Source organism: Physcomitrium patens, chromosome 8 (genome assembly GCF_059467195.1).
Source record: "Physcomitrium patens ecotype Gransden chromosome 8, ASM5946719v1, whole genome shotgun sequence".
Classification (NCBI taxonomy): domain Eukaryota; kingdom Viridiplantae; phylum Streptophyta; class Bryopsida; order Funariales; family Funariaceae; genus Physcomitrium; species Physcomitrium patens.
In genome coordinates, this window is record NC_143417.1 from 15,663,233 (window position 1) to 15,676,625 (window position 13,393).

The 13,393-nt window shown below is 41.4% G+C and overlaps 2 protein-coding genes across 4 annotated transcripts; both read right to left on the reverse strand.

Moving 5' to 3' along the window:
* Positions 1-755: 755 nt before the first annotated feature.
* LOC112285552 (vacuolar lysine transporter YPQ1) lies at positions 756-4,574 on the reverse strand. Of its 2 annotated transcripts, none has more exons than XM_024526467.3 (11): positions 4,157-4,574; positions 3,746-4,050; positions 3,356-3,398; positions 3,131-3,191; positions 2,859-2,969; positions 2,468-2,634; positions 2,156-2,354; positions 1,815-2,036; positions 1,614-1,693; positions 1,281-1,374; positions 756-1,149 (listed from the first exon to the last, which is right to left on the reverse strand). In XM_024526467.3, exons 3-11 carry the CDS (start codon positions 3,394-3,396, stop codon positions 1,057-1,059), a joined length of 1,068 nt encoding a protein of 355 aa, XP_024382235.1. In that variant the 5' UTR covers positions 3,397-3,398; positions 3,746-4,050; positions 4,157-4,574; the 3' UTR covers positions 756-1,056. The 2 variants fall into 2 exon arrangements, with proteins under 2 accessions (XP_024382235.1, XP_024382232.1); XM_024526464.3 differs by having other exon boundaries at positions 3,131-3,157; positions 4,157-4,561.
* Positions 4,575-8,201: 3,627 nt separating this feature from the next.
* On the reverse strand, positions 8,202-12,940 carry LOC112285375 (putative N-acetyl-gamma-glutamyl-phosphate reductase, chloroplastic). 2 transcript variants are annotated; one of them, XM_024526134.3, is made up of 14 exons: positions 12,684-12,940; positions 12,474-12,560; positions 11,906-12,106; positions 11,690-11,797; positions 11,495-11,581; positions 11,172-11,222; positions 10,783-10,854; positions 10,249-10,368; positions 10,043-10,103; positions 9,839-9,919; positions 9,568-9,647; positions 9,306-9,395; positions 8,976-9,104; positions 8,202-8,689 (listed from the first exon to the last, which is right to left on the reverse strand). In XM_024526134.3, the coding sequence occupies exons 2-14, from the start codon at positions 12,528-12,530 to the stop codon at positions 8,582-8,584; spliced, it is 1,245 nt and encodes a 414-aa protein (XP_024381902.1). In that variant the 5' UTR covers positions 12,531-12,560; positions 12,684-12,940; the 3' UTR covers positions 8,202-8,581. The 2 variants fall into 2 exon arrangements, with proteins under 2 accessions (XP_024381902.1, XP_090108826.1); XM_090252700.1 differs by lacking the exon at positions 12,684-12,940 and having other exon boundaries at positions 12,474-12,683.
* Between the last annotated feature and the right edge of the window lie 453 nt (positions 12,941-13,393).

Here is a 13,393-nt window from a genome sequence, read left to right on the forward strand (position 1 = left end):
AGAAGCAATCCTATTTTAGTCATATAAGATACATGATATACTTAAATTAGAAAAAAGATAACGGTAGTGGATGGTGTGTAGAGAAGTGATAAACAGTGAGTTTAGTTGATAACAAAATTAGAAACTACCGCATGTGGTGAAGTGTTAATCTTGTACATATAGCAATCAGAAATGATGTGTAAACGACAATCTTTAATGTAAATTTCCTTTATGGTATCAGAGCAAGTAGAAGAGAGGTCGTCATTCACTGATGGTGACATGTTTTTGAGAAACACAGGAGAGTCACGTAGGAACTATTCCGCAGTACCTCTATAGCTTTGTTTCGAGAGTAAAGATTGAAAAACTAGGGTTGAGGGAGAGTGTTGGATAATATAAAGAAGCAACCCTATTTTACTCAAGTCGACTGTAAGATACATTGTAGACTTCAAATAGAAAAAAGGAGATTGCAATACTGGATAGCATGTATAGAAGTGAAAAACAGTGAGTTTAGTTGATAACAAAATTAGAAACTATCGCATGCGGTGAAGTGTTAATCTTGTATGTATAGCGATCGTAAAATGATGTATAAACAATAATCTTTAATGTAAATTTCCTTTAATATTAGGTTGTTTGCATTTTTTTATCTAATTTTATTCTAATAATTGGTACACGGGAACTTTTACACTGTGTGCAGAGTGGACTGCCTTCGAAACATAAGTATTTCAGAGGTCCGATCACAATTCTAGCTTACACTCTAATAAATGAAAATTAGAAAGTACAGAACTCTTTTAAGAGATTACGCTTCAGAAAAAAGCCCAGTTTACAGAAGAGCAAAATTTTCAAGTGTTTGTGGTAAAGATCTGGCATTTCAAAAAACATGAGCTATACAAGCCGTTGCTCTGAGTGCAGATCAAAAGATATTCGTCAACAGGTCATCTGAACTTCACTCGATGTCATTGATCTCTATGCTCTAGAAATCTAATATTAAGAGTTTCAAGTTCTACACCTCATTTCATATTGAATTTATTCTACTAAAGCAAAAACTTTGAGTCGTTACAAAGCTGCAACATAATTGAGCTAGTTGAGGGGCTTGTAGGGCCATGACTCTTCTTCTGATGATGATTTATCATCCTCCATCTTCGAGTAATAGTATATGAATTGGCACAATATCTGAGTTTTCGATCGATCAAAGCCACCATCCAAAAAAATTATGTGGAAAGAGTTTGGTAATGAACGAGTAATTTGAAGAGAAATACAAAGACAGACTCAAGTTTTTCACAGAAGCACTGAAATGAGGATACAAAAATGTCAAGGATGACACACACAGCAGCATCCACAAGCCACGCCAAGTTGGGCTTCAACGCCTGTTGCCAATCCATGCTCCGAACCAGAATGCTACACCAGGGACTCATAAAAATTAGAACGCACAAGATGGACAAAGAACAAGTGATTTCAACCCAAAACAGAATAGATAGCAGTGTGAGGAGAGGCTCATAGAGACAGCTGCTGAAACATGAAATGGGATTTTCGCACTATGAATGAGAAATTATTTGAACGTTGTCATTAACGACTTTGCGTCGTGCAAGCAGAAGCTCAGAAAAGAGCAAAAAATCTACTGGATTGTGGCTTCATACCTTCCCACATACGTTGCATTGCCCAACAGTGCAAACGCAAACATGAGCGGGTTTAGACCCTCTACTGTGCCCCTCTTGATCTGCCAGGGAACAGGAACATCAGCGTGATTGAAACCATAGCCACTTCAGAACACACCTTCTTTTGTTTTTGTGAAGAGATAAGATTCAAGGACAGTTCAGGAGTGAGTCTAGAGGTTGTACATTAAGCCAGATTTGAGGGAGACGACCGCCCATGTAGATACATGCCATGATCCAGCCAAACACTTCACCAAGAGGAGAAGGCTCCTCTCCGAGAAAATGATCACCAAAACTGTGAGCGTTATGGCTAATGTGGGTTGTGCCGATAGTGGGGCCACCAGTCACGCGGCGAGTTGTGTACAGGCTCAATCCCAAGGTGCCAACCATCAGCACACCCGAGGTCATCTGCAGAGATCAAATGGAACTCATACTAAGTAAATCAAATGTGGTAATTCAGTGTTTTGGATGCTACGTCTTGATGATATGGCATAGAACTCATCAACCAATTGCAGTTATTTTCTCACCGTTCGCAGCGTCGAAGACGAGAGTGAAACTGGAGAAGCTCGGCGGGGATGAGATCCAGCCAAAGCTGGCGTCTCGGTGAAGTCTTCCTGCGTGAGCAAGTAGCTGTGATGACCATGGCGGCCTGTAGACCCTCTTGACCCTGAGAGCTTGTATGAGCCGATTGGTTGGGCGTGGCTGCTGGCTAGAGACCTTGCAGATCTGCACACAGCGGAAATAGTTAAACTCCTTACGAGAACGTTTTCACACCATGCTTTCAGATGAATTGGTGATGGTGAATCAGAGCTAGTGGTTTTGAAAAAAGAGGAACGCACTGAAGGTATAAGTGGTCTCTGCTTCCAGGGGAGGTTGCACGGTGATGGTGGTGAGGCACACCGATGGATGCTGGCTGGCTGGAAGCTGGCGTTGAAGCGGATTCAGGACCTTCGTTTGCACACTCTGAGATTGGAATCGGTTTCTGCGCCTCCAAGTCTTTCTTGAGCTGGTTTTTAACTCCACACGTTTTAGGATGTGAGCAAATGGTGATGAATGAGCAGCGCGTCTAGTGTGATATTCAATTATTGGAGTGTGAAAACATAGAATTACTTTCAAGGTCAATCCGTTGCTCTAAGTGAGTCCCTCGCCCTCAAAAGATATTGCAAGTTTATTCAGAAAATAACTTTTTCCCCAAATCAGAGCGATGGACAATGCTGTGGCTGAACTTACCTCTGGAAAGAGGTCGTCCACGGACCGCACCCGATCTCGTCTCCACAAGGCATTGAGACGATCGTAATAGATCGTTTGCAGCACCAGAATAATCGTCGTCAATGTGTAGAGCTGAATTGCAGCAGGTACGCACACATTCAGCACCAGATGCAACAATAAATTCCAGCAGAACATTCAATGCGTTGAGCACAACCGAATGAAAACTAGAAAATGCTGCTTTTTCGACGATTTTGATTTGACAAAATGGAAGACAATCAGAGTTGAAAGCTCACAATGGCCATGTAAAGTTGAGTTGGTAGCTGCATCGTCCCATACAAACAGATCATCAAGGCCCTTGTAATCATCATAAATACCGCGTGGTTTAGCTCTTAATTAACCACGCAAACTCCATGTCTCGAGGCGAATGACAATGTGGTGGAGCTCTCAACAAGCAACTGAGCAGAGCAACTTAACTTCTTTAAACATGAGTGAGGCTAAGTCATGCGAATTTTACTCACCGTGGCTGGCTCCAAATAGCAACCCATGAAGTTGAAGACATCTCTGTACATTTACGAATTAGAAAATGGTTCAATGCACGACGAACTTCTGACGATAACACAACATTTTTCACACAATTTCCAAAATCATTCCAACACCGTGACCCTGCATTAGAAGGAGCTCCAGGTAGAGCATAAAAACAAGTGATGCCACCGTGCTTGATCTTTGGCTGGCACTCAGTGGTTCACAAAGCCATTTCTGATCTAGATGCATGGAGCGATAAGCACACGTAGCAAATTGGTGGTGAACATATGAGGATTTAGAAAGGAGTGTTAGTTTCGGTCTCGGCTGCTGCAAGATGACGAGGATTGATGAGGTAAAGATTTGTGGAGCGAGGAAGATCGTCTCACCCAATGACCCACGTCATCAAGAAGGCCAATGAGACTCCCTCAGTGGACTTCTCTCGGAAGTTTGTGAGTATCTGTGGCACTTCAGCCACGCCCCAGCTGAACACACTCATCAAGCCGAGGGCCAGAGAAAATCTGTCCCGGGTGCTGCACACGCAATCCAAGAGGTACTTTTGCACCCATTTCAAGCACGCCTTCTCCGCAGGGCACTGAGGCATCGGCCCGATTAGGCCATCCATCTCAGAAGACGACGTTCACAAGCTCCTCTTCCAGGGACCGATCGCCAAGTTACACACATGAGCTGGCCGCTGCAAGCGATGGATGAGAGCGTTAAGAAACAATCGATCAACTCAAGGGTGTTCATGTATACTGAGAGCAGACCAGAAATCCTTCAAAGTAGCTTGTGGGTAATACCGATTGCCGACCACCTCCCTCTCAGCGTCTGAAACTGAACCGCACGCAAGATGCCCATGCACGTCACTATAAATCTAATCGATCGTCACAACTGTTCTGCAACGTTCGAAAAATTCCTGTGTAATTTTTTGAAAAGCAACCATTAATATCTCCAAGTCGATTTTTATCGTAAGGTAATGTCTGATGACAGGATAGCAGGTCCAGCTTGTTTCTGACACCCAGACCGCATTGCCCCGCTCTCATAACACACCATCGCTGAGCACCTGATAGACTCGACTCCAGTGACCAGCTACGCGAAATCCAAACTAATCTGCAACTTGTACACTCACGATGGGTATCCACCACTGCTGGCAACTACACTCTGAACGATGTGATAATGCCGATGACGAAGACGAATCACCTATCGAAGGATCCAGGAAGAAAACCGGATAACAAGAGGAATGGGCTCTTCCGAGGTGACGAAGGACGGGGATCATAAAAAAAATTTCTACGGTCGAAGGTCGCTGCTAGGTCCTGCAGGTGTGGCCCCACCTGGATTGCTAAACGCATGAAGAGTGGACTGCGAAGTGGCTACAGAGACGGTGTCGATGCGATCAGGGTGAGGGGGAGAGGATCATCAGTAGTACAGATGAGCTTGATTATGCTGGAATTGTTGACATGCACCAGGGAGTATCGATGATCAGACTGTGGTGCTTCGAGGTAAGAGCCAAGTGCCCGCGAAACAGACGAAAACCACGCGATGGGTGCCACGGGAGGCCACGATGGTCCTCGACGTCGCCACCCTATGCTTTCGATCCACGACGACGCGCTCCAGTCCATTTCTCATATCCCTCTGATGTGGGGTCTGACTCATTGGATCTATCATTTGTCTGGCATTTGGCACCAATTCCTGCTTAATCTCTTGTGCTTCCACAGAGCTCCCGCGAATGCGTCGGGTATTGTTTGGCAGGATGGAGCAAGGGAGGGCTCTTCTCCGAAGACACTCTGTGGTCTCATCGTTGCTTGCACTCAGACTAGCAATTTAAAAAGAAAGCTTAATTTGATGAGGTTTTGTGAACAGCTTCGTAGTTTGTAAATTACACATGGAAAGTCTCAATCCTTGAGTTTAAAGGAGAGGTGAATTCGAATGAGTTGATTCGGAACTGTACATCTTACTTTCTATGGTGTTTGTTATTATGACTGTGCTATGTTCTGTGTGATGTTCCCAACGCTGTGTATTTACTGCCTGTTGGTGTCCTCCATGATCTTTGTATTACTTCGATCATAGCAAAAAATATTAAATTTTAAAAAGAAGTAAAAACTGCACTGTCAACAGATTTCGTTGTTGAAGTCTTGAAATTAACAATGCAACCAACATCTGAGATTTGGGTCCTTCAACATTTGGGCTATAAATCTCCTTTGAAAGAGAGCAAACAACATTAGTGGAAGCCTTTTTTTCTTTTCTATTCCCACAAGAATGAAGGTTTTTTAGTCTCAAAATCCTTGATTAGCAGTGTCATTGACAAGGGTTTATGTTCTCATTCCTCCTTCTTCCATCTACATGGGTGAGGCAGGAGTGTAGTATCTATCTCTTGGGAGGGTCTAGATGGTTACTGCATACACATGGTTTTAAATTTAGGTGGATTGGATGCTACATTCCAAAATTGTTTTTAGATTTGGCCAATGTTGATCCACTTTTTAAGAATGGGTCCTTCATTCTTAGCTTTCCATTATATAGATTATCATTTTTCATCTACACTTAACTCTAAGTGAGTGTTTGATGTTGCTTTTCCATGGAATCTCTTACATGGTTTTGAAAGAAGTGAGAACCCAAGGTAATTCAGAGGCTGCAGAACTTGTTCATGCACTTGGAATGGGTTCCACCTGTTCTTCTACAGAATCAGGGTTTTGTTGTTTTGTCAAATAGACTTTTTTTAACTTCTATTTATTTATTTCTTTATTGCTTCTTCTACAGTTTTCAATTGGGTTCAATTTTAGCAGGTACATGAAGTGAGCACCATGCCACAAAATTGCGATGATAGGAAGCTGTGACCAAGGACATCCATTTAGTCCCTTGAGATAGGGCAGGCCCAAAGCCCAACATAATTTTTTATTCTCGTTACTATTTCAATGCATTGGGCAGAGGGCCTTGAAAATCAAAAGGATGGTGTGGCACTAAGATTCATGTCCTCTCTCCACAAAAACTGAAATTTGTCAGAGAGTGAGAAGACAATTGAGGATTAGGGTTCCACAGCAAGCCAATCTACCATGTTGAGCTATCTGTGGGACCTTGGTACATGCCCAAGCCCATACAGATAATAGGTTGATATTGGGCAAGCTACATATGAAAATATCATGAATTGGCCAGAATCATGCCACCACAAAGATTGGCCTTGTGGGGATTTTACATGAAAAGCTGCTTATAGAGCTATGTTTAGCCTCAGCCAGTGTGTGTATTAGTCCTTGAATCTGGGACCAGTGAAGATTGAATGTAGGTGGGCAATAGAAATTGTGTTTGTCCAAGCTTCAGGGTTGATCTTTATAGCCAAAATGTGTTTTGTAATCCTACATTTGTGGGCATTGTTGGCTCATGGTCTGGACTGTTCATTCTCTAAGAACACATGTGTACCATTTAGATTGTATTGAATTTGGGGCTTAGTGATAGTTTGTTGTGTCATTAGGAAAATGGGGTTTGTGTGTTCCTTGCTATGGAGATTTTGTTTGTTTTTAAATTTTGTATAATTTAGATGGATGAAGTTTTGGGCAAGATTAATGTGTCTGTTCATGGGATGGGTTTTAAAGCTGAAACTTAGTTTATTCTGCACAGAGAATGAGCTCTAATGGGCCATGATTAATCTTTGAACCCTCTTTCTATTTCATTTTTTAGGAACAGATAAGTTGATAGCCTTGATTTATCTGAGTTTGAAAAGAGTTGAAAGTCTTAATTAGTCTATAGTTAGGTAGTATTTATGGTTTATGGTTAGATCTTTCATTATCCCCTCTTCAAATGCTTCCACTGACCACATGTTGATAAAGTCACAAACAGAGAAATCAATCTCACTACAATTAAACACTGGTTCTACTTTCTTCTTTTATTTTTTTATTTTTTTATTTTTTATAATTTGATGTGATCAACACCTTAGTTGGAAAGAAGAGAAAATTTGAGTCTGCCTAGGTAGTGAATTTTAATTTTAAAACCAAGTGACTGTTAACTTCAAAAATTAGAACCTAAAAAGTAACATGAATACATTATTGTGTTTATGTTATTGGAACATGTTTTTATTAACAGTTTAAGTAATGAACATAGTGAATTAACTATGTTTCATTTCAACATTTCAAAATTTGACTGAAAATTATAAGATTTGATATATAATTAATGAAATTTATGGAATGTATGTTTTATTTATGATTTTAATAATTCCACCACCCTTTGGTAGTTTTAGCACCTTTCTACTTTTTTTTTTCTAAAAAACATTATCTTGTAAAACAAAATGGAAAAATATGGGTGTGCAGAGTAAATCTTTTTGAAAAGCAGTTTGTTCTTTGTTTCAATATTCTTTATGATATAAATGAAACAGTACAGTGCCCTGTCCTGCAGCCTGAATGGCCAACCATCCAAAATGGAGGCCAAATGCACTTCATCTGGCGAAAAACAAGTCCAGGTGCATGCCCCTCAGGCCACCACCAGTGATGACACATATTGGGACGTCGCGGCACTCAGAAGTGTGCTCTGGTTTGAAGTCACAATAGAAGACGACTTTGGGTGTGCGTTAAAAGATCTGAGCAATTCTGTTTTCGCACCATGCCTGCGAAGTACTGTTTTTGGTTCTTTTCTAAGCAAAAAAATCGAATAAGGGCAACTTTTGGTCGGCTGACAAGCTCAAACACTTACCTCTTCAACCAAAGAATTAGATTCAACTTCCATTGTACAGCCTACCGAAGACTAGTTTTCGTAACATCAACATAGACAATACACTTTTTAATGCACATTGTATTGATACTTGTTTTAACTGCGACAAACAGAGGAAGTACTCAAACCCCTCCTTAGTAAGCGTTTAACAAAAAAAAACGCAGTTAGGAACTCAGATTCATTAGATTGGAACTCTGTTATTGTAAGATTTTTCGAAATAATTAAGCTTCTCCAATTAAAGTGTACTAGCTGTTAATCTTGGGACCCAGAGAAATGAATTTGACAACTTTGACCACTTCTGACGATCTTTATATGTGACCCGATCCGCAACCTCACAAATGTGCTCCTATCTTCTGCTATCAGGTAAAAGATTCAACGCTTCACTCTTTAATGACGGTAGAAGGTCAGGAGCTGTAAGACCTAATTTCTCTTCACAAAACTTTAAGGGTCATCAAAACCTGATTATCAAAACAGTATATTTTACAGCAACACATATCATACTATGAAGTGTGCTCATTCTATCTGTCGGCAAAAGATCAAGGGAACATGGGTTGCTGAAGGAGCCCACAATTCTCCGGGCAGCCCATCATCAGGTTCAAGTTCTGCAGGGCTTGACCTGATGCACCCTTGACAAGATTGTCGATCTGTACAACCAAAATGCGTCAGTATGATGTGTGACGGGTAACAAAATAACGTTCACCCATATACAAGAAAGCTCTGTTGAAGAATCTTTCTGTTGTAGATGGTTATTTAGTAATTAACTGGAAAAAATAATAAAGAAAGAAAGAAAAAAGAAAAGTCTAACGTAAACGCAACACATTCAACCACACAACTAAATCATCCACTATTTCACTGGAGAAAGCTTGAAACCTAATGTAGGTTTCTACGTCAGGAATGTTTTACATTCAAATCTGTAAGAAGTTAGCCTACCGCAGAGATGATGATTGCTCTGCCAGGTATGCGATCCTCAAAAACGTTCAACAAGCAGTAGTTTGACCCCCGTACGTGCCGTGTATGAGGCGCGATGTCCTTTTCTAGCACCACAACAAACTCTTCATCCTGTCAAACAACCGTCGTCGTAGATCAGAGGCTTAGTAAGGAAATCTGTGTACCAAATAAAGCAAGAAATCGTTATGAAATCACAGGCCGTCGACAGATTGTGAGGAATTGAATATTGACCACATTTACTCCCTATGGTTGCGAAGCACTGTCTGAAACGCAAGTGAAAACAAACACAGAAATCTTAGATTGGAAACTTACAGAAAATCGCTCAACAAGGTGATTCCTCAAATCATCCACTGTCACCCCTTGCTTCCTTTGGACAAACATGGTAGACATCATTCCACGACTCTGCAAGGCAGTATCGGAATAGCACACGGTTACGAAAGGAAATTGAGTGTTAAGAAAAATGGTTCTTCCTTGTACAATTACATGTTCACAAACCACCTATATCAATACGAATAGTGTGAAGCAGTAGAAAACAAGAATTCGAAGAAACTTACAAACAGACGCGGATTATTACCATGGGCATAAGGTTTGGAGTGAAGCTGATCGTAACGTCAGAGCCAACCGCATCGGAGAGTCCTTGTTCGATTTCAGGCACTGCAATGTAACAGATTAACGTGTGAGGGACAACAACCACCTCTAGACCGATCCGATATTTATTAGAATTTCAAAATTACAGGGTTATACTGTCATGGAACATTCATGACATTCTGTTGCAACAATAAACCTAGTTGTTTCTGATGCCTCAATCAGTTAGATATGAGATGCGTAAGCAAAGGGAAATTTACCGTGACGATGTTTCGTGATTCCGTAAGGGTGAATTCCCTCACAAATCTCCGTGTACAAATTTGCTTCCTTTGCAGATCGACCTAAACATGAGAAGACTCAGGTTCAAGTACTCGTGCCATATGTAATAACCATTCATACCTGTCAAGCGCTCAAATATATCAGTTATGGAGACTAAGGCTCAAGGCAAAGAACATTTAATGTACCTGCGCCGCTGACCCCGGAGTTGGAATTTATAATAATGTTGTCCTTCTCGATTAGTCCAGCCTGAAAAGGGAAGTTAAAGAAAATATGTAATGTTCATCCACTGTTACTAGCAGCGTTGGCGATGCTACATCGTAATGCTATTGAGAGAAATGGAAACGAAGGATTCTAGATTTCAGTGAATCACTCGGAAAGTTGAGCGCAGCACCTTCAGTAAAGGAATCAAGGGAAGCTGAATTGAAGTTGGGTAGCATCCAGGATTTGCAACCAAACGAGCCGCTCGGACCTCTTCTCTACACAACTCTGTCAATCCATACACTGCTTCAGGCTGCAAATTCAACAGAGGCTGTTAAAAAGAAAGCCAATACATTCTCCACCCAATTAGTTCTCTTAAGACTTGCTGAATAAACTTTTAGATCTACAGCGAACTCTACATCCATTTTACACAAATTGAAAGAATAGAGGCTAAGATCTAAAGCGTACCAAAAAACTCCATACATATAAATTGATTTTTCTACAAAATGCATGGGACAACATGTATTCACTAATCGACGCCTATGAATAAATTAAATGAGGACACTTTTGTTTCTAATTAGGAGTAAACTGAAGTCAAAATTAGATGAACAAAGCACAAATTCATAAGACACTCAAAAGTGTTCACTCCCATTCGGTGGAAAAAAGCTTTAGCATCAATCACTGAAGGACTAAAAAGAAACAGGGTCATAAGGTTTGAGGTACTAACCTGTAGCTCAGGAGCACGATGGGGTCCGTTATACCACTCTTCATAAGTGGCTGTATTCCGCAGACGGAAATCCTGCACCAATTACTCATCACAAGTTCATCATCTAGAGACTCCAATCGTCACTTTTTGACATAACTTTTCAATATTATGGACAGACGAACATGGTAAAAGAGATTCAGGACTGGTTCGGTGAAGCCACTTTCTGCCCAGTCAAGCGAATGGAAAACTTAGCGGAGCCTCAAGATTTTTAGTGCATTAGTCGAGATAGATGAAAGTTTCACAAATTTTAAGACATTAGTCATAAGTGATGCAAAAGCTGCACAAGAGAATCAACAAAGCAATAAGTATTGCGAAGCCACGAATGACTTTAGTCATAGCTCTAAGCTTACCGCTGATAAATCTACCACCTTCAAGTTTTTCGGGAGAGCAGCAATTATCTCCTGCAGTACACACGATCAATTATATAATACAAAATGTCGAGGAGAAAACTCAAGATTTGAGTATCGACGGTAAAATACCAAGGTGCAAAAGTCTACCACTCTCCAATGCTCGAACTATGAGAGCAGCAGTACTGGTCCACGAAACCTCAATAACCTCATAATTCTCAAAAAGTTGCCTGATAGAAAACCACTAGAAAATCTCAGCATTTAGTCAGGACCTACATCTACAGTGACACTCAGACGATTGAGAAAAGGTAGACTGTCATTCGTACCTGAGTTGTCCCGTGAGGAAGGCAGCAAAACACAGCATCAACGTTCAGGAAATCGGCATCCTTGACTGCAACCATGTTCGGCAAATCCTGTAATGAACAATTACTACCTAAGTCAAGTTTTGGACAAAACTAGAATCTAGGCCACGGCACACTAAAATGTGTTATACACTTCTGCAAGCCTGCCTCGATTCAAACCTGTGTGATCAACTGGGGGAAGACCGATGCTAAGGACTGGCCTGCCTTCCGATCGGCTGTCATCACTGTCACTTTGAAGACCGGATGTGTCGCCAGCAAGCGAATGATCTTTCCAATAAACCCACTATTAGAACCATAAGTAAGAATCTTAGCTAGCTGATTTGTAATGGCAGATTCAAACGTTACAATTCTCAAGAAAGTTCGCCGAATGCGTACCTCTGATCCAGTGTACCCACTGGCACCGAGAACACCCACCCGTACAGTCTCGCTCTGATCAAAATCGGAGGACTTGGTAATCTCTCGGTTCTTGGGAGCTGACGTTACAGCCATCCTAGTCCTGGCGCCTCTGTTGACAACCAGTAACTCGCTACCCACCGCATTTCCTAAGAACGAGGACTTCGTAGAGGCTCCACAGTCCTAGAACCAGAACCCGTCTGTTCAGCACACTTCTAAAAACTAAAATATATCACGCAACACCTCGACCATCGAGTCGATTCTAACTTCGTCCGTTCCAGGCATCACAAACCTAACGGCTTACCAATACAATATACAATTCTGAATTACCTTTGATTGAAGGTCTACAGTAAATCCTATGTCGCCGATCAGTAAGAAGTTCACGTTCAAGTAAACACCAAACATTAATGCCATCACTATTTCGAAATACATTAACTCTCGTCCTGTATCACAACACGCACCCACCCCAACCATACAGGCAAGGCGGAGCAACGTGTGCACAGCTGGAAGCGAGTTTACAAGAGTCAAACACTTCGCAGACGGTATGTACCTCGATGAAGGTAGAACGAGGAAACAAAGCCATTCCAGCTTGTGAGAAAGTCGCCATAGCCTAAAACCTCCAGAAACCTCGAAAAACCTGCAACAGCTCCGCAACCATAACCCAAGTTGACAGCATTCACAAGATCTATCTACTCAGAATCACTCAATGGAGGCAACTCAACTGTGAGACGGTACAAAAAAATCCGGATTCCGTCGTTACCTGACGATTTGAAGGACCAGGCGATTGGGCAGATTAATATAGCAACGATCTGGGTGGCACTTTCAACCTCCGAGAAGATGCTGACGGACAAACCGTGGTCCAGTGGATGGGAGGGGGGAGATGGATGTGATGCAGCGAGCCTGCAAAGTTGGTTGAAGTCAGTGTGTGTGTCACAAGGGAATTGGGGAACAACCACGAGGGCCAGGAGGAGGCGAATTGGGGGGGCGTGCAATGTAATGAAATGCCATGGCATGCCAGATGGGGATGAAGACAACGCACCCCCCACAACACAACCAACAAAACGGTGGGGACGACGACGGATCAGCCTCCTCGACCCACAAATCCACAGTAGAATGAAGGGGAACGAACGAACGAACAGATCGGACGGACGGATGTCAAAAGCAGAAAACAAAATAATTACAGAAAAACAACTAAAGTCATTTTGTACTTGTAGGTGAGAAACTTTACAACATTACATGTTTTGGAATTTTTCAAATTTTCTGGCGATAAATACTATGAAGGAATCATCACCGATTTTCTAGAAACCATTTTTTTAATGAATCATTGCACAAAGATTATGATTTAATATTGTCTAACTTAAATCAAATCAATGCTGTAGCATTCTGTGATTGAACTCCTATGAAAATTAGTTTTCAGTTTGGTTGAAAATAGTTTCAAAAAATAAGAAGAAAAAAAAAATTGTACATGTA